The sequence below is a fragment of the Glycine soja genome, chromosome 9 (genome assembly GCF_004193775.1).
Source record: "Glycine soja cultivar W05 chromosome 9, ASM419377v2, whole genome shotgun sequence".
In the NCBI taxonomy this organism is placed as follows: domain Eukaryota; kingdom Viridiplantae; phylum Streptophyta; class Magnoliopsida; order Fabales; family Fabaceae; genus Glycine; species Glycine soja.
The window spans coordinates 46,640,674-46,666,054 of record NC_041010.1 but is presented as its reverse complement, the minus strand read 5'-3'; the positions used below and the strand labels follow the sequence as shown (position 1 = coordinate 46,666,054).

Here is a 25,381-nt window from a genome sequence, read left to right as displayed (position 1 = left end):
TATAAATAATTTTTTTATAGGACTAAAATCAAAAGTCATACATTTTATAAGAATTAAAACATATTTAAGTCTTTAAACCAGTAAACATTATAAAATTATAAAATATGATCTTATATTGAATTTTTTTAATTAATAAATATTTGCATTTGAATAATTAATATTTATTTTCACTAAATTAAATATATATTACAAATAGAGTCTATCCAATTGAGAAAAATAGAAAGAAACTCATAAGATTTATCGAGTGGATATTATGCTTGTCCAGGTTCTGAAAGTAATTATACAAAATTCATTTAGCTAGCTTATAACTATAAATTATTTTTATTTAAATAAAATTTCAAGTAAAATTTTAAAAAATATTTTTTTACTTGTTTAATAAGTTTATTTAATAAGCTTATAAACAAATTTTCATATTATTATTGAATACGTATTTAATTAAAATATTTATCTAAATGCATTTATATTGCTAGCTCAAAAAAATTCAACAAATAAGACCTGATTAACATACAAATTGCTACATTGAATTTAATCTAAAATATATTGGCGTTGTAATTCTTTTTTGTTACTGTCATTCATCATAAACTGTTATATGACAAAATTATTAATTTTTATAATAAAAAATTAAAAATTTACATTTAAAATATTTTTAAATTAAATAATAAAATAAATTTGGATTAGTCAGATACTTCTATGATTAATCGGATGGTTAAGATAAAAAATAAAAAATAAAAATTAAAGTCTTGTTCACTTATATATGAGTAGAATCATCGTTAAAATTTCAAATTGCAGATGCGTTTGAGCACTTGAGAATCGAACCATTATGTGTTGTTTGGAAACCAAGTTATCCTTACACTTTTCCAAATAATAAACACCACAAGTTCCAGGGATGATATGAATGAATAAGATTCGGCTTGAATGGTGAAGCATAAGGTAACTCTACACTACTTTGATTATTTTATGTTAACATATGCATATTTAGTTTTAAAGTGACATAAGTTAACATAACGAGATGAAAAAAGAATGTAAATTCAATATCTAGAGTTTAACCAATGAATGAAAAAATTATGTCTAAAATTTTAAAATGGATTTAAATTATGATAAATTTAAATATTTTTGAAATTTTAAAATACAAAACAACCTTGATAACATCATAAATAAATAAAAACTTATATAACAGTTCTGATATATATTAGCTTCGCAATGTGATAGATAAATATATGCTTAATTATATTTATTCTGAACCCCTCTCCCATCTCTCCATCCGTACTCCCTAAGTAGTTTAAATTTGAACTGGTTATAAATTGTTGCCGTGTTGTAAATGCAACTAAATAAAAGGTCAAATTAATCAGTAATTACTAAGTTATTTAAACTAAAATAATTGTAATTGAATTATTTATCGTACGGATAGTTTGTAGTTGAAACCTTACAGTTAGTTTATGATGACTTGAAATCATTGGAAAATGACAAATTTTGGCGATTTTAAAAGTTTTCAGTTTCAATTGCGTCAACATTTTTTTATGTTTCAATTAACCCAAATAAAATAATAAAAAAACCCTATAATAGATATTATTGTATCAAAATAATCAATTAAATAAATATCCATTTAGGAGCATGCCGTTCAGACGTTGTATTAAGAATTGTGATTTTAGTTCCTATTTTTAAAATGAGATATTTTATCCTTTACTCTTAAAAAATTTATAATTTTAAATGTTAATATATATATAAATGTTGACTAACACATATTATATATAAATATTAATCTATATATTATATAAACGTTGAATAACACATTTATTTATTATCTACATGACATATATATTTTTTTAAATTATTTAATTACTAATAAATATAATTTATTAAAAAAATTAAAAAATACACAGTCAAGATTAAAATTTAAAATTAAAGAAAATTAAAATCATATATTTTACAAAGTGAGGGAAGTTGTCTCAATAAAAACAAAAACCAGGAGGACTGAAATTATGAATTTTTTAAAATTGGAAGATAAAGTATTTCTATTTTTTAAGAGAACTAAAATCATGGAATTTAAAAAATAGGAAGAAGAAAATTATGTTTTATCCCAAAATAAATAAAATAAAGGAGATGCTATTCTTTGAGGAAGTACATGCTTAACAATGAATTTATTTTCAAGTCAATTTTTTTTTTTGCTATTATTCGAGAGATCTTTTTTGTATATAGAAAAAGAACAAACATTTTCCTGGAAGTATTCATTGCCATTAGTCTTTTCTGGAGTAAAGTAAATTCATTGAGCCCAGATTGCCATTTTGTTATGAATCTTGCATTCTTTACCAAAGGAACACGACTCTTTCATTTTTGAGCGATCAATGTCAACAAAATGCTATTCGTGTTGACGGATGGTTGCATTATTTGTTGATCGTCATTCTAATTAAACTGCCTGTTTATGGATTAAGAAAAAAAAAAGTGTTTTGAGCAACTATATTCCACCTCTTCCCTTAATTAGGAAGCCTTTGATCTTGTTTTTAAAGATGCCAGTTAATTAAGGTTACAGAGAAACGTGTGCAACCAAAATATGATTTTGTTTAGTGCGTGTTTGAAGAGGAAGATAATAGAACAATTGAAATCATAGAAAAATAACAGAAAGAACATAAAAGAAGGAACAGGAAGAGAAGCAAATGTTGGTATTATACTTTTACAAGTCTTAATAAAGTTTTTTGTTTTAATAGATAAATACGCAATTTAAGTTATACGCAATATCTATATGCCTTGTTGTAGAATCTTAAAAGAATATTTAACTTTTAATAAAAGTAATATCTCTATATTTGGAAAAGAAAAAAAAAACTAAAGAAGTTATTCTTCATGATATATAGGTCGTCATATTACAAAGAGCATCTCTATATGAGTGTGATTAAAATTATTTTTTGATATAATTTTTAATGAAAATTTAATTATTAGAAACCCTGTAAGTTTATATTAATTAAAGTATAAGTTATTTTATTTCCGGCTTTAGCATAGCAAATGCATTGTAATAGTATAAGTCTTAAGTTACATTGTTTACATATTTACAACAGGTGGATATAACTTACATTTAAAAGATGAAAATTTCGGGTGACTAATACTAACAGTCAATATTTTGGAAAATCAAAATCATATTTAATTCATATTTTTATTCATATAATTTTTAACGAAAATTAAGTTATTACTATAAAACTTGTAAGTTTATATTAATTAAAAGTATAAGGTATTAGAGTAACATATGATGTACTTATAATATATACTATTTTTTTTTATAAAGCAAACATAGTCTATCATTTGATTAGGATACAAATTCATAATATTTATACTAACAACTTAAATTTATCAAATAAAAACCTCATAAATAGAGGTTTATTCAATGTAAAATGTCATAAGTAATATATGATTTTTTTACCGTGACAGTAAAGACAAATTTTATAATCCTCAATCTTGAAAATATCAAATAACAATATTAAGTCGATAAGTATCCCCTTCCTAGCTACAGGTCGACTAGTTAAACGTACAATTTATAGTTTTTATTTTTTGTCTTTTGAAATATATATGTATGGAATTGGAGCCGTTAATTAAAATGGTATCGTTCATAGTTGTATGCTCTAGAGTAAAGCTGACACGTGCATGTATGTTAAAATAGGGTTCTCCATGTGTCATGTATATATGTACAAGAAATTAACTTTTGCTTGACATTTACCCAAATCCTATCATTCTGCAGGAATCCCGATCGCCCATTTAGATCACATTTATTTATTTATTCGATCTCCCTCTATCATTCCGTCAACGTTCCTTTATTATATTTTTGACAAATCTGGTACTGAAGGTTGTCTATTTATTTATGATAACAAAAAATGATACTAACTTTATAATTTTGTCGTCTCTTTTCCGATATATATATATATATAGAATTGTGAGACTCCTATTTTATATAGATTCGTTTAAGCTAGTAGAATTAAATCGTAAATTTGTAAGAGTTTATTCAATTTTAAAAATATATTAATATTTGTATATATAAAATTATAATTAAATATTTTAACCCTAAAATAAATCAAAATAACAAACTTTAACAATAATTCATCTAAGATACTTTTAATATAATCATCATATTATGATATGTTTCTTAGATATTTTAATTGACTTTATATCTATGGCTTAAGAATGATTATACTTGTTGGAGTCGGATCTCACAATACACCCAGGAGATGAGCGAGGGAGAGGGAAGTGAATTTGTATACCTGCAACCTATATATATACAGTTAAAACTCTATAAATTAATAATGTGAGGATTGAAGAAATTTATTAATTTATCGATAAATTAATAATTATTAATTTAAAGAGTTTTTAAGTAATTATACTGTACATACCAAATAAAAAGGTAAATTAGTTTATGTCTCTTAAAATTACGTTGCAACGAATCTTGAGACTCAACGTAAACGTAAATTAGTAATTACTGTGTTCATATGCATTGGAAATCAATAATGACTTTTGAAGTACAATAAATGTAAACAAGAGAAACAAATGTGTTCAATGTATTCTTAAACAAGTTTGACATATATAAATTATTATTGGAAAATATCCATATCTTAAGCAACTATTGAATCATATTTCAATAGAGTATAATATTTTTTTTTTCAGTTTCTATGAATTTTTAATTTATGATTTTCTTGGGATCGAAAATTATAAAGGAATTTCACGAAAAATTGTTATCTTATTATTTTATCGAGTTTTTTAATTTTTTATATTGGCCCAAGTCGGGACCGGACAAATTTATTATTTTAGAGAGTTTATTAATTTATCAAATATTAATTTAAAGAGTTTCTACTGGACTGCGTATTAATATTTTGAAAAAGAAAATTGTATTTGGACACCCCTTACAACATAAACACCTTCAGATTGAGTGATAAAAGAGAAAAAAAATAGATGATTAATATGGTTGATAATTAAATGTAATAAGAAGAGGAAATAAAGAAAAATAAAAGATGGATGTTGATATCATTGACATATCTAAATATCATGATTCTTTTGAAAGTCAAACAAGATGTTGAACTAACAACACATTTTAATTTATATTATTATATAATCTTGGTAAAACTAGTTTAACCCGTTAATTAATGTGTAGTTGAACCAAGTAATGTTTTATATAAAAAATGTTATCGAATTTGTCAGTCTATGTAAAAACACATGTTTTTTTAGGGAGTGTTTTACATATATAAGAACTTTCAATTATTGTGAGAATTTCATACGAGAACTTAGTTAGTTATGGAGAGAAATGTGATTATTTAATTATAAGCATTAGATTAAAATAGAAAATTCAGATTTCATATATAATAATAAATTTTGTGATTTTTTTTTCTTGATTTTTGAATTAAAGACAAAGTTTTGTAATTAATTAAGTGATGGTCTGAATTGCATATTTATCTTTTTCCATATTTAAATTGCCTCGAAACACTCCCTAAAAACACACACGTGTACACATGTCCCTACATACCCGCTCTCAGACGCACATATCATTAGCTAATAATTTTCATTATCTCACAATGCCACAAAGTTATTCACGAGGGTTAGTAGGACAAATTAAGGGTAAAGCGATAGAAGATCCCTCCCATTTCCAAGATTTCACATTCTTTGAGTTAGCTTTTTAGTTATTTAAATGCGAACAGAGTTTGATAAACAAAAAAGTAATCTGAGTTATAGATTTTATATTACCAAATGTCTTATTTGTTTAATTGTGATACGGATTCTATTCTCATGTCCTTTTTCACTTAATTAATTAATAATATGCACTTCTACTTAATTATTTTTATAATAAAAACAATTAATGCAGGTGATATGAAAGGAGACTATATAAAAAAAAGACTCAGAAATATTATGAGTTTTTTTTTCATGAGGTTCCTGTAAAAAAAATATAAAGGGTAATATTATATAAAAGCAAAAAGACATATATATTTGAGGTTAATTTGGTTTTACTTTTTAAGAAGAAAAAAAAAATTAGCAAATCTCATAGAGTTTTTACTTATGCATCATCCAACCCAACAAAGCCACCAAAAAAACTAGCTAGTCTTGGTCACATGTTGGAGTAACACAGAACAAAACCTTAACTATGCAGCAAGTCTCGTGAACCTTGCTAGCAAGAAGCCTTACACCATATTTTGGCATCAACAGCAAACCATCCACAGGGCAATGGCAATAGTTTGGTGAAACAGCAAAGGAGAAGTTGGAGAGAAGAAGACACAGCACTTCCTTCATTTGTAGCATGGCAAAGTTTTGGCCTAAGCAAATTCGACTCCCGAGGCCAAATGGAATATAAACTTGGGGGTACTTGCATGCTGCAGAAACACCACCAGCAAACCTTTCTGGCTTGAATTCCCTAGCATCTGGCCCCCAATTATCAGGGTCACGGTGCAATGCAAGTGTGAACAACCACATGTTGATGCCTTTAGGCAGAACATGTTCCCCCAACTTCACCTCATTGGCCAACACTTCCCTAGTGGCCATAGTTGAAGGTCCATAAAGTCGTAGACTCTCTTGAATCACCATTGTTAGCTGGACAAGTGCACATTAGGATCATTATTTAGATTCTTAATTAGGATAGCAAATGTAACAAATTAAGTGTTTTTTTACTTTACTAATGTGTCATGCCAGCTATACTGTACATGTGTGGATATACTGATATACATACTATAAAGAGAAATGCATTTTGTATTCAACATTCTCTACTATTAGGTGGCAATGTAATTAATCTCGTTTAATGGGGTTGTTGTAGAATTTCACCTAATAAGAATGTTGAAAAATTAAGTCACCCCAAACTAATTATAAAGAATCTTTCTCTTCTACGTAATAAAGGACAATAGTGTCATGTACAGGGACTGTGACATTTGATGTCTTAGGTCCAATGTAGCTAACAATTCTCAATTAAGGAATAATAAAGTATCAACTATTAATTTAGTCTCTAAATAGTATTATCCTTTGTCTTAAATAAATAGTGCCTAAAGTGATAAAACTATACAGTTAATCTTTCAAAGTATTAAATATCTATCAATTTAGTCCTTCAGTAAACATATTTTAGTAAAGTTCAAAGACCAATTTAAAGATTTGTAGTATATATATATATATATATATATATATATATATATATATATATATATATATATGTATGTATATATACTTGAAGTACAATAATAAATTTCAGAAAAGGTTTTGTACTAACTGCTTTCAAGTTTCGAAGTTTGTCCTTGTCATGAAAGGAATGAGGAACCATGTTTTCGTAAGTCTCCATAATCTCAGATCTAACTCGTTGTTGCCACTCAGGGTGTAAGGCAAGTAGCAGCAATGTCCAAATAGTTGCAAGAGCAGTGCTCTCAGAGCCTGCAAAGTAAACATTTTTGCAGATGTCTAGAATCAGCTGGTTTATGTTATACCGAGGCCTAAAAATACCCTTTCGACTAGTATCGGTGGTGGCACTGGCAGCACCTTCTAGTATTATTTGTAATAGATCCTTTTGATTCTCATGTGTGCCACTCTTTTGGTTATCTGCTTCACGGTCTTTGATCACTTTTAGTATCATCATTTCCACCTCTTTCTGCAATTTCCATAGCTCTTTGTTTTCCTTGGTGGGAAGAAACCTGGGAATTAATGCATCATATCATATATGTCTTTGATTAGCACATGGTATAATCTAGTATTGATTTCTTGTTTACATGTTTGGCAAAAGGATATACTCCTATAACCTTAGGTTTAGAAATCCAAACAGAATGCTAGTATCGCTTGCATGGAGGTCAGTTTTGCAAAAATTAAATTGCCTTGAGCATAAGAGGTGCCAAAACAAGCTTTGGAAATGACATATGCTGTCAGAGCCTTCAGATCTCCATCAATTACCAACTCTGCAATCCCCCCTTCACTTTCTGTTATATGGCTCTCCCATTTTTTTATTAGTGCCATGGTTGATTCGTCCACTATATCCACCCAATTATGTAGGTTATAAACCCAAAACAAAAACAAATTAATACATTATACATCTATATGTGCATAACGGACTTTCAATATCTCTGCCACATGCATGAACTTTCAATCTAATTAAGAATTTGGTAAGAAAATTATTTAATTAAAAATTATTTATAATATATGTAAATTAATTAATTTACTGCCAATAAATTATTAATCCGACTGGTACTGAACTCGATCTTCTTAAGAAAATTGATGTTCTAGTGGATACTACCCAAAAAAATTTAATTGATTTATTAGGAGAATAGACCCCTTTCATGCTAAATTTTAAACAAGGTTGTTTTCAATTTTTTTTTCTTTATTTATTTTTCTTATAATTATTGGAATTTCAAGAATGGAGATGAGAGTATTTCAAGAAGGAATAGTAAAACTTTCATATATCAAGTTCATTAGAAAATAGTTTTATCTCGAGACTTGCGGGGTCACGGACCAAAACTATTAAAAGCTAACTAAAGCTACCTAACTAACTTGACTTTTGTGTCAAAACTTTAGTTGGTAACACTACTACGACTACTTTTTTTCTTTTCTGTTTTTATTTTATTTTCTAAACTAGAATTATATGGATACTTCAACAATCCTCCCTAATTCTAGTTTAAGCAATTCACTACGCCAAGTTTTTTCTCTGAACTTGTAAAACTTCTCCCCATGAAGCGCTTTGGTTAGAATGTCAGCTTCTTGTTCTTCTGGCTTGCAATAAGCCAAACTTATTCTTCCTTTCCTCACTTGATCCCTGAGATAGTGGTACTTTGTCCCAATATGCTTTGTTCTTCCATGTGCAATTGAGTTGTTGGCAAGACATATAGCAGACTTGTTGTCCATGTTAAGTTGAACAACTGAATCAAGTTGAATCTTCAATTCTGCAAAGAGTGACTCCAACCAGGCTAATTGACAAGCTGCTAAGACAGCAACCATGTACTCTGACTTACAAGTTGAATGTCCAACATCTTCTTGTTTCTTAGAACTCCAGCAGATTGTTGATCCAAGTAATTTGAAGACATATCCAGTGGTGCTTTTGTTGTCCTCTACATCACCACTCCTGCATCAGAAAAAACAATTAACCTTATTCTTTGATTATGATTTGATTTGGAGAATAACAAACCATAGTCAAGTGTGCCCTTCACATATCTCAAAATTCTCTTTGTTGTAGCCATATGAGAAGTCCTCGAATCATTCATATATCTGCTTATCAAGCCCACACCATAAGCAATATCTGGCCTACTATGGCACAAATACCTCAAGCTTCCTACCATTTGCTTGAACAATGTGGCATCCATTGGCTTTTCATCAAGACCAACACCTAGCTTTAATCCAAACTCAACTGGACTCTTAGCTAGGTTGCATTCTTCCATCTTATATCTTTTAAGAACTTCCAATGCATAATTCTTTTGATGCATCACAAGTCCTCTATTCTTGTGAATGAACTCAATTCCTAAGAAATAAGACATGACTCCCGGGTCTGTCATATCAAATTCCCGTTGCAGTTGCTTCTTGACAGTTTGAATCACAACTTCATTATTGCCTGTGATTAAAAGGTCGTCCACGTCTAAGCATAGTATGATTATGTCTCTATCATTCATCCTTTGCTCGTGTGCCTCCAATGGACCTTGCAGCTCCTCTATCTTCAAACCCTCAAGATTCTTGGATTCTTCTATGGCACACACAATGTAATCAAACCGAGGTGAGAGTGACCTCAAGATTTTCTCCACAACCATTTGATCATCAAGCTTCTCTCCACAGCCCTTCATCAAATTGGCAATGCTGAGCATTCTTGTGAAATAATTAGCTACCTTCTCAGTTGGCTCCATTTGAATCATCTCATATTGTCTCCTTAGAGTCTGCAATTTCAACTTCTTTAACTTTGCATCTCTTGAATATGCCTTTTCCAATATGTACCATGCCTCCTTTACTGTCTTTGCATGATCAATCTTCTGGAAATTCGCCTTGTCCACACTTTGATGAATAAAAAATAAAGCCTTACAATCACGTTTCTTGGCATCTTTGCATGTGGCTTTCTGCGGATCACTTGATTGCTTTTCAAGTTCTGCAATTCCACATTCCACAACCTCAAGAACATCTTGAAATCCAAATACAACTTGCATCTGAATTTGCCATTCGCCCCAATTCGTTCCATCAAGAATTGGAAGATTGCCCATGAGATTTCCATTCGAGCCTGTCATGATCACGATCTTGCTTTGTTGATGAAGCTATTGCGAAACTGATGATTCTACCTCCACGAACTCACGAATCTTTTGCAGCAGAAAACAATGATTCGAACATTTGCTCTATGATGCCAGATATTGGAATTTCAAGAATAGAGATGATAGTATTTCAAAAAGGAATAGTAAAACTTCCGTATATCAAGTTCATTAGAAAAAAAATTTGTCTCGAGACTTACAGGATCACGGACCAAAATTATTTAAAACTAATCAAAGTTACCTAACTTATAACTTGACTTTTGTGTCAAAACTTTAGTCGATAACACCACTATGACTAATTTCTTTCTTTTCTATTTTTTTTATTTTTTAAACTAGAATTATATGAATACATCAACAATAATTTGCATCTAAACTATAAATTAGAATTTCTAACACTTTCTTCTCTAATTAGAAGGTGCATTTCACACACCTATATAACTAACCAGAAAATATTTTTCTTAATCATCTCAAACTATTCTTATTTTACTGTATATATACTTAATTTTCTTCATTATATATCCATTTCAATTTATTAATAACCTTAAATTCGGCATGTATCAGCTATATAATATGAATTTTTAATCCAACTAAAGATTTGGTAAAAAAAATAGTAATGATATATTTATATTTATTTACACAGACCATATGGGATATAGTAGTAGGCTTTTTTTCCATTTGGGGCTATTTTTTTTTTTTTTGAAATTGACACGTTTTAAATTAATTCTTATTCAGGAGTAACCCATAAAGGTAAGTACGATTCTGTAAACCGAAGTCATATATAAATTGTTATACAACTTTAGTTTATAAAGTCGTAAGTAATTATTTGTATGACTTATATGTAAAAGTCGTATAAAAGTTTATGATTACTTTTACAACTTAACTGAAAATTAATCAAAAAAGTATTCTCATTTAATAAGTTTGTAATTTTTTTTATCCCAAATGATAAAAGAAAACGATATACTAACCATAATTTTGCTCTGGAAAAACTCCGGAGCAAGTAAATTCCTTTGGAAGGTCCAGTTCGGTCCATTAGACATAAGAATTCCGTCACCTATCGATTTTATTAATTCGGGTATTTCCACATACAGATGTTGTTTGGTTCCAGTGGAGTACATGAACACTGGACCTGATCATCATTCATATATGTTAATTTCAAAAACCAAATTAATAACTACCAAACAACAACGAAGAATCCTCCCATTAAAGTGAGATCCACTACATCAATCATAAATTATACGACACTTACGGTTATAAAAAAAACAAATTAGTAAAATAGATAAAATTAATTTTGACGTACAATAGTGATATATATAGTCACCAAAACACAAATTATTACTTCTAAATGTATTCATGCATGTACCATAGCGTTGTTTCCATGTATGGAAATATGGGTAGAGGGAATAAGCCCATTCGTCTAAGGCTTCAAGAGAAAGAGAAGGAGGTTGGTTGATCTGTTGCATCTCAGAAACGTTGCCAAAGGGGAAAGAAGGTTTTGGTCCATTGATGCCTTGTTTCTGAAGCATTGATTTTAACCTTTGAGGCCTATGCCACAGCTTCAAATATAATAATATTATGATGCTCCATGCAGCTATGAACGCCACTGACCAACATATCTCCCTCTCTGAAATCTGCCATTGACCTTCAGCTTCCATACCCAGTACAATCTCTCTCTTTGGCTCAGACACTTTGAGTAGTTTGGTTCATGAAATGGACACCTCTTCTGCTTCTACAATTTTATATTTAGCAGTTAATTGACCTGGCTATTGTCCACTAGTATTAAATTTAGTCCAGTTGTAATAACTTTTTAACATATTCGTTTTTTTTTTTGTAACATGGGCGTATTAACAAACAGAAAAAAACAAAGCAAATTACACTAACAAACAAGAATCTTGTCCCATTGATTCCAAAGCAAAATATGGAGGACTTACTCACATGCAAATCCAAACAAGGTGCATCTTTGGATTAAAGTTTGTAATCTTAAATTTCGATTAAATTTAAGTATGTAAACTGAGTTTGCATTAACAAGAAAGTTTTACTTCTATAAAATTGAGTTTTCAGATAAAATTTATAAACAAATGTACTTTAAAGTTAACCAAACATGTACATATAATCAAAATGACTTTCCTCTCCAAACTGATCATCAGTTACACCCCACCGACAAACCAATCATAACCATGTCTAGCATCAAAAGCTACCAGCACATGTGTTAATTTCTCATTGATAGATCCTCCAATCATGTCTAACTAGATTCTTAGTGTGTTTTTGAATGAGCATGGATAAAATTAATTTTATAAAATGAATTTTTTGAAATGAAGTTATTTATGTTGAATGTTTTTATTATAAAATTAAGTTAAAAATAAAATTTAGTATAAACTTTTGATTTAATGCAAAAATTACCTAAAATTATTTTAATTCAAAATGAATTCTAACTCTTCAATGTAAAACTAAAAATGCAAAAGCTTATCTAAAATCATTTTAGATTCCGAATCAAGACCATCAGTGTGCATGCCATGCATAATGTTCTGTCATCTCCATCAATGGCGGGTGTACTTGCAAGTTGCAACTGTACGTGGCCAGTTGCCCCCACAAGTAGTATATTTTTACTTATAGACATCTTTAATTAAAAAAATTTATCGCCCCATTAAAAAAATAGGTGTTGTTCCTACAAAATAATTTCTTTGTTAAAATGAAGTAAAAAGTTACGTACAAGAGATTACATTGATATGTGTAGAATGTAATTATAATTTATAGAAATTGAGACATGCATTTTAAGTTTTTTTGTCATATATATAAAATTATGTATTTTACAAAAATTTATAATATTTTTCTATGAAAATATTCTGAATTATTTTTCCCCTATTAAATAAATTTTCTGGATCCGCCACTAATCTCCATCCTGCATCACTTGCACTTCAGTCTGCAGCCAAGTAATCCGACTCACAAACGAGGTCCAGAAAACCTCTCTCCCAGGACAGTTGAAGACAGAATTTAGTTGCTAGCTAGGAGTTTGGACTGGTACCCATAGCTCATACATGACGCATGAGAATAATTTAATGTAAAGAAAATAATTTGTTTCCTCATGCGAATGTTCTCCTTTGTTGTCAAGCTTGAATCTTGGATTAGGAGAGAGCTTTCAATGACTATCATCCTTGATCAAGACTTAGTTTGAGATCGATAACTATGTGATTAAGAAGATAGTACCCTTATCAAACAAAACAAAAAGTTATATTGTTAAATGTGTGACATAAAAACCATTCATTATGTTTTCATTTATAATTTTTTTGAGATATTGTTGATTTATTATAGTAAAGTATATATACAATTTAGAATTTTATTTTTGTACCTCCTTTTGCTCTAAGAAAAAGTTAAGTTCACATCAACTAATCACATTAGATATTTAATGTGATTAATGTTTTTTTTTTCTTGCTTCATGGGAAAGGAAAAACAAAGAGCCTACATCAGACCATCCCTGTACAAGAGAGGCAAAAGGGAGGGGAGGATCAAGAATGCATAACCGAAAGGCTTTGACGTAATGTGATTAATATTTACTCATGTGTCTTCGATTTCATATGATAACAATTATGCTTTTAAAATTGTTAATTAATATTTTTTTTTTACAAAATACTGATCTTATAATAGAGTTGATTAGTTTTCATCAATGTCCTTTTTTTTTGTCCCCTTTTTTTTGTGAGTGATAATTTAAATGTCCGTCCTATTTTGAGGTAGATTAATTAAGGTGATGAAAAGATTGAGGAAAAAATAGAAAGAAAAAAAGATAAAAAAATAATGGATATGATAATGATGCGATAAAAAAAGAAAAAAAATGAGATCCAAAAGAATGTTATAATATCCCATCAAAATATATATTTATAATTTTTTAGGGTGACTGTCCTAAACGGCTATAAGCCTATAGCTTTGTATTCAAATATGCAAACACTGTACCCAAAAATGGCCCGGGCATTTAAGATAATATTTTTTTTTCAAATACTTAAAAGAACGAGCTACTTTCAAGATCTCACTAATGAAAGCCATCAAACAAAATTAATTATTGTTGTATAATGTTCATAAGCTGTATGCGCGCTCCACGTGTATACGTGTCTGCCTCAAAGTTAATGAGAAAGTCCCCTTTAAAGTTCAAGCCCCTAATTTTTTATATTTTAAAACAAAATAATATTATTTTCAAATATAAGTAGTGATAATTTTTTAATATTATGTATAGGTAACTTATTAGTAATATTATGCGATTTAAAAATCCATATACATATAAATATTTTTATACATCATTAAAAAAATGTGATGGAAACTTGAAAAAAAATATCCACTAAAATATAATTAGTTAAATTATTTTAAAAAAAATTAATTATTAATAAAATTGATAAATACTTATACCTAGATTTGTAAAAATTGGTTTAGCCCAACAAGCTTGGTCAACCTTGTAAATTATTGGCCTGAACACTCGCTTGCATATTTGGTTAGGCATTTTTTTTCCTTTTAAAATTAATATAAATTTAAGCATAAAAAATAAATTAATCCAACTCGACAAGCCAACAAAACATGGCCTATAGAATTTCGGGTCAAACTATGCCGGTCTATTTTCACCATTTGGTCCATCGGTGTGTCAAATTCTGTGTGTCCATTTGACAATTCTATTGTTCTAGTCATGGTGGTCCAAAAAAAATTCAATATTTATTTATTTATTAAATTGACTAAAATACACTTTTAATTTCTCATCTTTATTTTTCAGTCGTATAGTCGTTTTAAGTTTAAAAAGTTTTTTAAATTTTATCAATTAAGTATCTCTATTTGACCAAGTTAGTGTAAAATATATTAATGGAAGAATGAATTTAAGTATAATAGAAACAAAGATACACCAAAATAAAGCTTTTTAAATTTAGGAAATTAAACTGAAATAAAAAAATAATAATAATTAAGACGAGAACAAAAGTACTACGAGTATATTTTAGCTTAACTCCATTGGTTGTTATAAAATCGTTTACATGTGTACCATATATATATGAAAACTTTTGATCAAGAGGCTGCATATTATATGGGAGGGTAATATGAAGAGCTGGTATTGAACAGCATACAACATTCATTCATATATACCCGCAATCAAACTAATTGAAAGGAAACCTAAGAAACAAATTGCAATGACAGAACCTGAATTGATCGATCGAATTCCTTGAAATTAAACCGAGATTTCAATCTCTCCTAAGAAAATTAAAGTATTAACATCTGGAACAGAATTATTATTTATTTCCATGAAAAGATAACTATGTATGTATGAAACCAAAAAAGTTAGAAGCATTTTGAATTGGATGAGTGATCGTAAGAAGCCAAATCCGGTAGTGAATCAAGCACTGGCCGGGACAATAGTGGCGCGCATCATTTCCTTAAACTCATCGAAATCAACACGACCATCGTGGTTGGTGTCGACAGATCCAATCATCCTATGAACATTGTCCATCAAATTTCCTTCAACCAAGCCAAGTTTCCCCAGCACCATCTGCAACTCCTTGGCGGAGATGTAACCGTCGCCGTTCTCGTCGAAAACCTTAAACGCCTCCCACAGATCCGAATCCTGCTGCTGCTCCTCCTCGTCCTGGACCAACCCGAAGTAGGTCTCACCCAGCGACTCGTGCAGCGCCATGAAATCCTCGTACGTGAGTCCCTCGTTGCCGGGTCTTATGTAGAGTTTCGTCATGGACTCCAGCTCCGCCACGTCGGCGTCCAGGCCGAGGAGGCTCAGCGCCTGGCTGATCTCCGTGACGGTGATGGTGCCGTCGCCGTTCTTGTCGAACATGTCGAAGATGCGGCGGAGGCGGAGGGAGTTGAGGCTGCGGCTGCGGAGGCGGAAGGACGAAGAGGGAGGGGCGAGGGCGATTTTCTGTTGTCCCATTACCATCCCCAAATGCAGCTTGCGATGGCTGGGAATAATGTTATCGGAATTGTGTGTTTTTTTATATAGAATGTGTTGTTTTTGTAGCAATGTTCCTTAATTTTTTTCCTTCTTCTCCATCTTGTGCTATTTTATATGAGACAATGCGTGTTCGGTGGCCTGCCAAATGGGACTCTTCCTTCCTTTGCGTTTCTCAACGACCGTTTCTTCATTCTCCATTTCATACCTTATTATGTGTGTGAGTTAATTAACATGTGCATGCTCTTCTTAAGAGTCCTAAGCAGCCCTCAATAATTTTTCTATTTTATTATTTTCTCTTAATTATTAATATTATTTTTATTTCTTAAAAAATAAAACTCATCTCTTTTATTATCTCTTCTTCTGTAATTATTTCTCTCTATTAATATTGTCTTCTAATAATCTTGTCATATGCAATTATTAGTAACGTGCTAAAGAGTTCTTTGCATAAAATCTGTGTTCTTTTAAATTTCTATATACCTTTGTCTTCTTAATAAATTACTATAATATAGGCTAAATAAATAAAAGAGAGGAATGGAAAAATTCAACTGGTGAGTGATTGCATTAATTAAAAATGGTTCACAACGACGGCTGTATTTGGAGAACTGGCTGTTGAACACAGGCAAGTGTAAAGATTAGATTTAAGAATGAGATTTGATAGCTATGAAGGGCCTATATAATAGGAATAGGAGTCTCTTTTAGATTCATGTATCTGAGATTCAAATGAATATGCTTTAAAAACAAAATTTAGATACAGTTTTTTTAGGTATTTTTGGTTCCACTGTTCTTCACTTCTTCTCCATCAAAATTAATGTCTTACTTCAGGAATCTATGTTCATACTACTTCACACTGAATGTAAACTTTTATTGTATACCTACTGAAATAAAATTTCAATTTTAATTAGAAAATAATATTAAAATTACATACAAAATTACTCCGAATTTCCATCTAAGAAATTGCATCCCAGTTGCAATACGCCTATTGAGATTTCAGAACTCAGACTTTTAAATGTGAACATAATTAAGCGTGCTAATTACTTTTGATCGTTAAAACTTAAAAGGAACTGTTCATACTCCTTAAAGCAAAATAAAATATCTATTTTGCTATCAAATTATACTTCAACAATAATAAGTAAAGAAAATTTAAATCGTGTACTTGGATATATTAAAATTCTTGAAACATCAATTTTTTTTTCAGTTGTGTGAGCGTATCCATATCAAGATCAATTTCTGGTATTAAACTCATGCAATCCTATAAAATAAAACAACTCTTTTTAGCCTCTATTGACTTGATCATATCTTTATCTTTTATCTGTTTTCAACTCGTTCTAGAATATCTTATTTTCAAACGTAATTTGAAAATAATTTGTTGTCGACAATTGTCTCATAGGATATTTGAAAACAAACTTGACTAAGTCCAATGTGAGATTGTGAGGTGGTCACGTCCACACCAAACTCATTTGATTAAATTAAATTTTTTATTTTAATCATCAAATAAAATATTTTTTTCATGCTAATATTATCAAATTCAGTATTAAGACGATAGTAAAATAATAAAAAATAATTATCTAACTAAAATAAATATCTAATATAAGTTAGCACATTAAAAAAATAAATGAGATTTATTAAAATTGATGATTTCTAACCAGTGTAGTAAGCATTTATTATAAAATAAAACAGGTGTTTTTATTTGTTTTACTGAAAGAAAAAAAAAAGACGTTCTAATTAGTACTACTTTCTTCACGTACGTTTTATTTCTCAAACAAGGTGCAAGTGTGATATAATTGTTTTGACGTGTAAATAACATTTCTCTCCCTTTATCTATTGGATGGCACAATGTTTCTACATCAATTTCTTCACATCATTTTTGGATTTTTAAAATAAAATAAAACAAGAAATACATATTATATCAATATGTGGAAGTTGAGGGAAAATAGATCGATATCCAATAAGCTCTTTCCTTCCTTACATCAATTTCTTTTCTTTGAATCTTTTCTCCCTTCTCCAAACCGAACAAATCAACCAGAAAATCTGTCTTCTCTTGGCACTTTTTGTTCACTATTGTTCTATAGGAAAGATTGAGGGTGAAATCACAAGATGAGGTGGAAGCCACATAGAATTTAATAAACCCTAAGACGTTGACTTGGGAAAAAATTCTCACTAAGGTGTTGAGGGGCAATGAACCCAATGCAACATCCTTGGTGACCTTAGAATTGGAGACCAAACGATCAGCCATAACAGTGAGTGTCAAGTTGAGTCCCTTAATCTCCTCAGCTAATATGTCTCCATTGGGGATAGGAGCTTCCAATGTCAAGTTGGGCAGAGCTATTGTAGTAATTGAATCCAAGTTTATTAGGGTTGTTGACTGAAACATCCACTTCCAATGTCAAGTTCACATTTACACTCATGCTAAACATGTCCATGCCCAAGCTCATGTTCTGAAGCCTTACTGAATCCACATTGGTAATGGGGTGCCTTGGTTTGAACACTGTCAATGCTAAGATCACCCCTAACAATACAAGTGCAATCGCTACACATAATGCTACCATCAGGCACACAATGCTTCCTTTGCAGCCAGCAGATCCCTTCTTCATTGTGCCTAGTGGGGATCTACACCATCATGCAAATAAAAAATATTAAATACGTAGTAAGTGCATATCAGATGAGATATGCATGTTCAAATTCAGAATAATTACTAACCATTATGCATGTTCAATGTTCATCAAATTTTCCATTTTTAATATTCACATTCTTAGTTTCTTTGAAACTGAGGACAATAATCAATAATGCATCCTGGTCGATATTATACATATTTTGGGAAAGTCTAAAGCAAGCTCTAATTTCAAGAATCTACTCTCATTGTCCATTAACTATCCTTGAGATATATGTATTTTTATAAATAACAATATATAAGGTTTCGAGATATTTCTTGTGTGATATGATGGACAAGAGATCTAAGATAAAACTGTCAAAGTCGTCGTCTTCTTTTTTTTATCTCTTTGCTTGCTCTATTTCCCTTGTCTATAAAGTTTCAGTTAAAGAAAAATATATTTATGATATATCAAACTGCAATTACAAAAATTAAACTACTAATTAATGATCTTCTTGAACAAAAAAGAAGATACTTAAGTTTATATTATCTTATATTATAATGTATAATATAACATGATAGTTAACAAGAAGATATAGGTAATACAAATACATTGTGTAATGATTAAATACAGTGCAATAGTTCACCAAATATTAAGAGTTTCGGTTTGTTGAGCATCTGGCTTACCTGGACAGCAAATGTTCTGTGAGGAGGTTTAGTTGTTAAGAGTTCCACTTGACAACTTTTCTCCTCAACCAACTGTATTTGAAAGTAAGCATTATGGAGTATTGGGTTCTGTGTAACAGTAGTATAACCCTTAGTTTTCACATATTACGCAGCATATTTCAGGACAGAGGTGTACATCTGTGTGTCTATGCACACAATTCAAAATAGAAAAGAGAGTATGAAATCCAAACTTATTTAATTATTTTGGCTAGTGAGAAAAAACCTTGGATTGCTTGTGGATTGACAAAAAAAATCACTCTTGATTTGTTTAAGCTTCAGGGTTTCTTATGATTAACACCAGTGACTAATCAAAACTAGCAAAGGATTTGAATTTGTCAAAGTTTTCTGAAGAGGAAATATACCTACCTTCTCCAATTAATCAACCATACCATACATCTAAAAATGATGCTATTACACGTTTCCAATAAAACAAAATTATGTGGGACTAGTCCCCACATTGATTCAAATACATGTGATGCAGATTATTAGGCTGTTCATTGGTTTCCAACCATATTTTGAATTATTGTACCCTCATTTGTTTTTCACTTAAGTATTCTATATCTTATTGTTGACCTGCCCAAATAATAGAATTGAAGAACATGGTACACAGTACAGATATTTAGTTTTAATTCAATCCTTTGGTTTGTCCTAAACACTTGAAGAAATCATGGACCTGGATTGTGAGTTTTACTGATTTTGAACCTACTTTTTCTCCTCTCCTCTAAACTGGAAAAAAGTTGCCATGCTTTTTGTACTATATGCAGTGACGACTAATGACAAAACTCGGATTAACTCTACTCCCATCAGATTTTTTTGAGTTTTACTGTTGTATTTACATCCTTGATTGACTATGTGCAGAGCTATGGTGTCCTAATACAAGCTGTAGTGCAAGAATTAGGCAGCCATAGATCTGAATGTAACTAGATAACCAACCACAAAAAGAAACAATAGACCAATCCCCCCCTGAATACAAAACCCAGCCCTGATATTGCTAGACCATGAATGAAAAGGAATGTCAAATCCTTTTTCCATATTTTTAAGCCATGTCCAGCAGAAAAATATCGCGTCATCCATCAGCTTTTGATCGTTGAATGTCTTTTGGTTGTACTGGCTTGTGGATTAATGTGCGAATACTCAGTTCTTGGTATTGCATTCTTGAATTGTGTGTCCCTTGTCATTTATTGTTTCTGATCATCTGATGTTAAAGTTTGTCTCCTTGGCAAGAACATGTGGTTCACCATGTGGTCAAGCTTCTTGCTTCTCCGGTACCACCTAGTCATTCTGGATCTCGGAGCCCTTTGGTCGATAATGTGCCCATGCTAAGTGCTGTCCTCCGTGGCACTTCCTCTATCGATACTATTCATATACTTTCTTTATATGGTGTAGTAAGTGAATCACTTCAATAATTTGTTTGATGGCTGTACAAATTTATGAGGATGTAAAATTTTTGGGTCTACTCAGCAGCAGTCGGCAACTTTTGAAAATGTTAGGCCTTGTTTGGTGCTTGGAATTGGGCTCCAAATCAACCTTGGAATCAGAATTGAACTATCAATGCCTTTTAGAATGGGAAAATTCAATTCTTTATAAAAATTCCAACTTCCATGGTTGGAAAACAATTTAATAAAACCCTTTCCAATTCTTTACCTAGATGCTCAAAAGTGCAATTACCAGCCACAATTATGCGCCTATATCCACTTCACCTCCCATTCTGAGTAATACCAAGGAGGAAGATTAATTTTATGTTCTTCCAGCTGTTGAAATTATAATTATGGACTTCAATTTTGTTTTCTAAGCTAAGTTTGAAGAGAATTCTTGTAGAGATAAAAATGAAGGTGGGAAAGAGAATTACAGAGACATGAGGCAACATTGAAAGGCAGGAGACTTTAATAACATTTTAGAATGTGAGTTTTGATCTAACTCAACCCCAAAAACTAGCTCTAAAGGTTGTCCCATACTTATATATTCTATCTTAGCATAATTTCTAGCCGATGTGGAACTTGAGTTATCAGAACCTATCCTAGATCCATTCAAAGGACCACCCACCATGTTATCCACACACCAAACCCAAAAGCGTTGGGAATGAGTGAGTGTATTGGAAAAAATTTAAGTTCCACATTAGCTAGAGATAAGATCAATATAGAGTATATAAGTGGGGGACAACCTCATCTTATGAACTAGCTTTTAGAGTTGAGTTAAGCTCAAACTCATATTCTAAGAAAGTTAAAACAACCTTAGATAGTTGTCTAATTCATGGACCATTTCTAAGCTATTAGTGCACAAACTTCATTTAATTTCTTTTCCAGTCACATGTTAATGTCAAATTTTTTATCAGAAGTTCTTTGTGAAGGTCCCTGCAATTGCTGCTTCTTTATTACCACTTTGTGAGACATTTGGCTCAATTAAACCGACTTCGCATAGCACTGGCGATGAGTGCTCCTCAACATCAACATATATGGCCTTTTCTTTAGCCTTTCTTTTCCTTATTCGTTTATGGAAATTCTGTAGACCCCCTCTTGACCCACTGTGCATCACGGAATTAGGAGTTGCAGCTGGACTGCTGGAGGTTTGGAGTATATTTTGTCATTGCACAATACTCGTGTCATGTTTTCCCAAGATAAACTGAAAAGCAATCCAAGTCTCTCTGATTCTGCATCTGTTAAACCTGTATATATTGATTCGTTTCCAAAATTACGGGCCTTGTATTGCCAACACAAATCTTGTGTTGCTTCAGCCCTTTCTGGCATTTCTACTGGAAATTCCATTCATCAAACTGCTAATATGATTTACCAGAAGATAACCAAAGCTGGAAATTCATCAAGTAATTCTTCATCACCGACTACTAATAGCAGTAATGCATGTAGTTCCCTCATGAATTCTGGTGAAGATACTTTTCCAAGACCCATGCTTCCTGCATGAGAAGTACTGGAAGCTCTTCCTTTTGTCCTTGAATCAATTTTAACTGCTTGTGTTCACGGGAGGATTTCATCACGAAAATTGACCACAGGTTGGCTAGATGCTAGCTTTACTTCTCAATAAGCTTTTTGAATCCATCAATTGGTCCCACCTTTCTTGTGTCTTTTTTAATAGATGATAATTAAATCATTCCAACTCTTTTGTCAATATGTTCTGGATATGTTAAAATTTTGCTGAATTGCCAAAACCATTGTACTAACTCCTGTTTAGTTTCATTATTCCATCCCTGTTTTTAATTTTAAGATTGTAATGTTAAAATTTTGCTGAATTGCCAAAACCATTGTAATGTTCTGGTGCTACCTTCATTTAATCACTCTAACTCTTATGTGCCATTCACTTGCAGGTCTGAGAGACCTTGTTGATTTTCTTCCGGCGTCGCTTGCTGCTATTATTGATTACTTTTCTTCAGAAGTTACTCGTGGTGTATGGAAACTAGTTCCAATGAATGGAACAGATTGGCCCAGTCCAGCAGCATTTATTCAATCAATTGAATCAGAAATGAAAGCTATATTAACTCATGTTGGCGTTGAGGTTCCAAACCGTTCTTCTGGTACTCTCCTGGTTCATTATTTTAATATAACTGTTTGATTTGTATGGATTTCTATTGAGTCTCGTAAAAACATCACACATGATACATGCATGCACTTATAGATGGAACTTTTTCCCCTTTCCTCTTCAAACTGCATTTATGAGAATCGGTTCTTTTAAATTTTTCAAGCTCTGCATTTATAGGCATTTATATTTATGTTTGTAATACTTTTGGAGAGTTATATTTGGTAAGAAAATATTTTTCTTGATATAAGCTGTTAGTGTTGTGTTTTTTTACTTTTTTAAAAATTATGTTCTGCAGGTCTTTTTAGTATAATTTGCAGTTTTGTCTTGCTGCTATTTTCCATTGACAATACTGGTGGATAGAGAGAAGCAAATTCTGAAAATGGCAGTATTGTCAAATAATGATGTTTCAAGCTCTGCTCCTTCAGTCTCACATCAATGCTGAAATGTGTCATTTTTCATCAATGTAAATAATCTAGTAATGCCTAACAAAAATGTTAAATTAAAAAAAAAAAAGTACAAAACACTCATCATATTAGAGACCATTCAATGTTTTCTAGTCCTTGTTTTAATTATTACACCATAATAGTTTCCTTTACTATGCAGTGATGATTTTTCAGTGGTAAACCTCTCAAGTCTCAATTTAATCAAACATGCCCTAAAAACATGAAAGGGTTAAAACTTTTTATATTTATTGATTGGCTTTGCTGAGAATGGTGGATATCTTAAGTAGCTGGTTCTTCTCTTGGCTAGTGAGATCTTTAAACTTAGTCCTTACTGACATAAATCTTCAAACTTAATTGTTTTCTAATCCCTTCTTATAATTAATAGGGATACTTGAGATTAAGCAATCCAATGATAGTGTATTTATATTGCTTACGAGTTACATTTTTGTTGTATGGTAGGTGGTGCACCGGTAATGCTTCCTCTACCAATGGCAGCTCTCGTCAGTTTATCCATTACTTTTAAACTTGACAAAAGCCAGGAGTACATGCATGCTATTACTGGAGCAGCTTTGGAAAACTGTGCATCAGGTTGCCCTTGGCCTAGTATGCCTGTAATTGGCTCTCTGTGGGCCCAAAAGGGTCGCCACTGGCACAACTTCATTGTTGTATCAGGTTCCCGTTCTGTGTTTAAACATAGCAATGAGTGTGTAGCTCAGCTGTTGAGAAGTTGTTTCACCTCATTCCTTGGAACATTGTGTGTTTCAACCGAGTGTAATGTGAATGGCCTGTTGGGTAGCACCATTAGTGCCCCTGGTCCCTGTCCCTTTGTTGCTCCTGGGTTCCTTTTTCTTCGATCTTGTCGAAATATACACAACGTGCGGTATGTAAACATATAATTGTGGGTCTTGTGACAGAGTACTCTAATGAATTAGCCAGTTCTCGCCACGTAAAATCCAACAAAGCATCACTATCCTTAGCCGTGCAGAGTGCAAAAGAGGTGGCAACACTTGGAGCAAGTCTTCTTATGTGCGGCAGGTCAAGGGATGTGAAGCAAAACAATGATAGTGTTGGGTCGCACATACTTGAGGGTTATGCTATGGGGTATCTGTTGATATTGTCCGGGTCAATTATATGGGGTGTTGGGACCAAGTTACCATCGGGGACATTCCATTGAGGTCCATTTGGACTTCTTGGCTGAAATCATGGAGCAGAAAATCTCACTCAGTTGCAATCCAATTACATGGAAAACTTATATCTGCTGTTTTGTGGGATTAATGGGTTCAAGAAGTGAAGGTGGCTTAAGCAGATGGAATGAACATGAACTGGCACTCATGATAGAATTTATGAAGACTAAATAATGTAATGTCAAAAATTGCTTCAGAGAAAATAGCAAATCTACAAGTGAGATTGAAATTGCTAGAGTATTTTCTCCCAATCCGGGTAGTATGTACTATGGAGCCGTAGTGGTAGTATGCTCCTCGACAATGGGAGATGCAACAAGGCTACACCATTCTCCCCCTCAAAACACAACTTTCTCTTTTCTCATTCAATGAAATCTGAGTTGAATAAAGCTCAACGGTAAAAAAGAAAAAAAAGAAGTAATAGAGATAAATAATATTAGATGATGATATTTATACACATAATATCACATTACTTTTGCATTTTATTTGTTTGAAAATGTTAAGATGTTTTTTTTATTATATAAAACATTTAATAAAAAAATGTTAGATAAATATTATCATTAACATTGGACAAGATCAAGGGTAGAAAAAAAAAACTACTTTATATTTCATTTTATCTTTTAATTATTGAGAAACCGATTTTGATAAATCATTTTTAATCGAGATTAACATATAAAAAAATTAATTAATTTTTATTATAACAATTAAAAATTATTTTTATTTTGGTCTAGATTATATGAATCTTTTATGGGAAACAAAATTCTTTTGTCTAATAGTTATGGTAATTGTATATTGAA

At 31.2% G+C, this 25,381-nt stretch overlaps 4 protein-coding genes across 4 annotated transcripts; 1 reads left to right on the top strand and 3 right to left on the bottom strand.

Moving 5' to 3' along the window:
* Nucleotides 1-10,891: 10,891 nt before the first annotated feature.
* Nucleotides 10,892-12,036, bottom strand: LOC114367459 (cytochrome P450 714C3-like). The gene is made up of 2 exons (XM_028324651.1): nt 11,560-12,036; nt 10,892-11,325 (listed from the first exon to the last, which is right to left on the bottom strand). Exons 1-2 carry the CDS (start codon nt 11,849-11,851, stop codon nt 11,105-11,107), a joined length of 513 nt encoding a protein of 170 aa, XP_028180452.1. The 5' UTR covers nt 11,852-12,036; the 3' UTR covers nt 10,892-11,104.
* A 3,141-nt stretch (nt 12,037-15,177) lies between these two features.
* LOC114367068 (calcium-binding protein CAST) lies at nt 15,178-16,225 on the bottom strand. Its single transcript, XM_028324157.1, has one exon. The coding sequence runs from the start codon at nt 16,102-16,104 to the stop codon at nt 15,553-15,555; it is 552 nt and encodes a 183-aa protein (XP_028179958.1). The 5' UTR covers nt 16,105-16,225; the 3' UTR covers nt 15,178-15,552.
* A 1,800-nt stretch (nt 16,226-18,025) lies between these two features.
* On the bottom strand, nt 18,026-18,710 carry LOC114368562. Its single transcript, XM_028325780.1, has 2 exons — nt 18,567-18,710; nt 18,026-18,481 (listed from the first exon to the last, which is right to left on the bottom strand). The coding sequence occupies exons 1-2, from the start codon at nt 18,708-18,710 to the stop codon at nt 18,026-18,028; spliced, it is 600 nt and encodes a 199-aa protein (XP_028181581.1).
* Nucleotides 18,711-21,763: 3,053 nt separating this feature from the next.
* Nucleotides 21,764-24,901, top strand: LOC114425688 (mediator of RNA polymerase II transcription subunit 33B-like). The gene is made up of 3 exons (XM_028392636.1): nt 21,764-22,436; nt 22,749-22,955; nt 23,863-24,901. The coding sequence occupies exons 2-3, from the start codon at nt 22,847-22,849 to the stop codon at nt 24,297-24,299; spliced, it is 546 nt and encodes a 181-aa protein (XP_028248437.1). The 5' UTR covers nt 21,764-22,436; nt 22,749-22,846; the 3' UTR covers nt 24,300-24,901.
* The last annotated feature ends 480 nt before the right edge of the window (nt 24,902-25,381 follow it).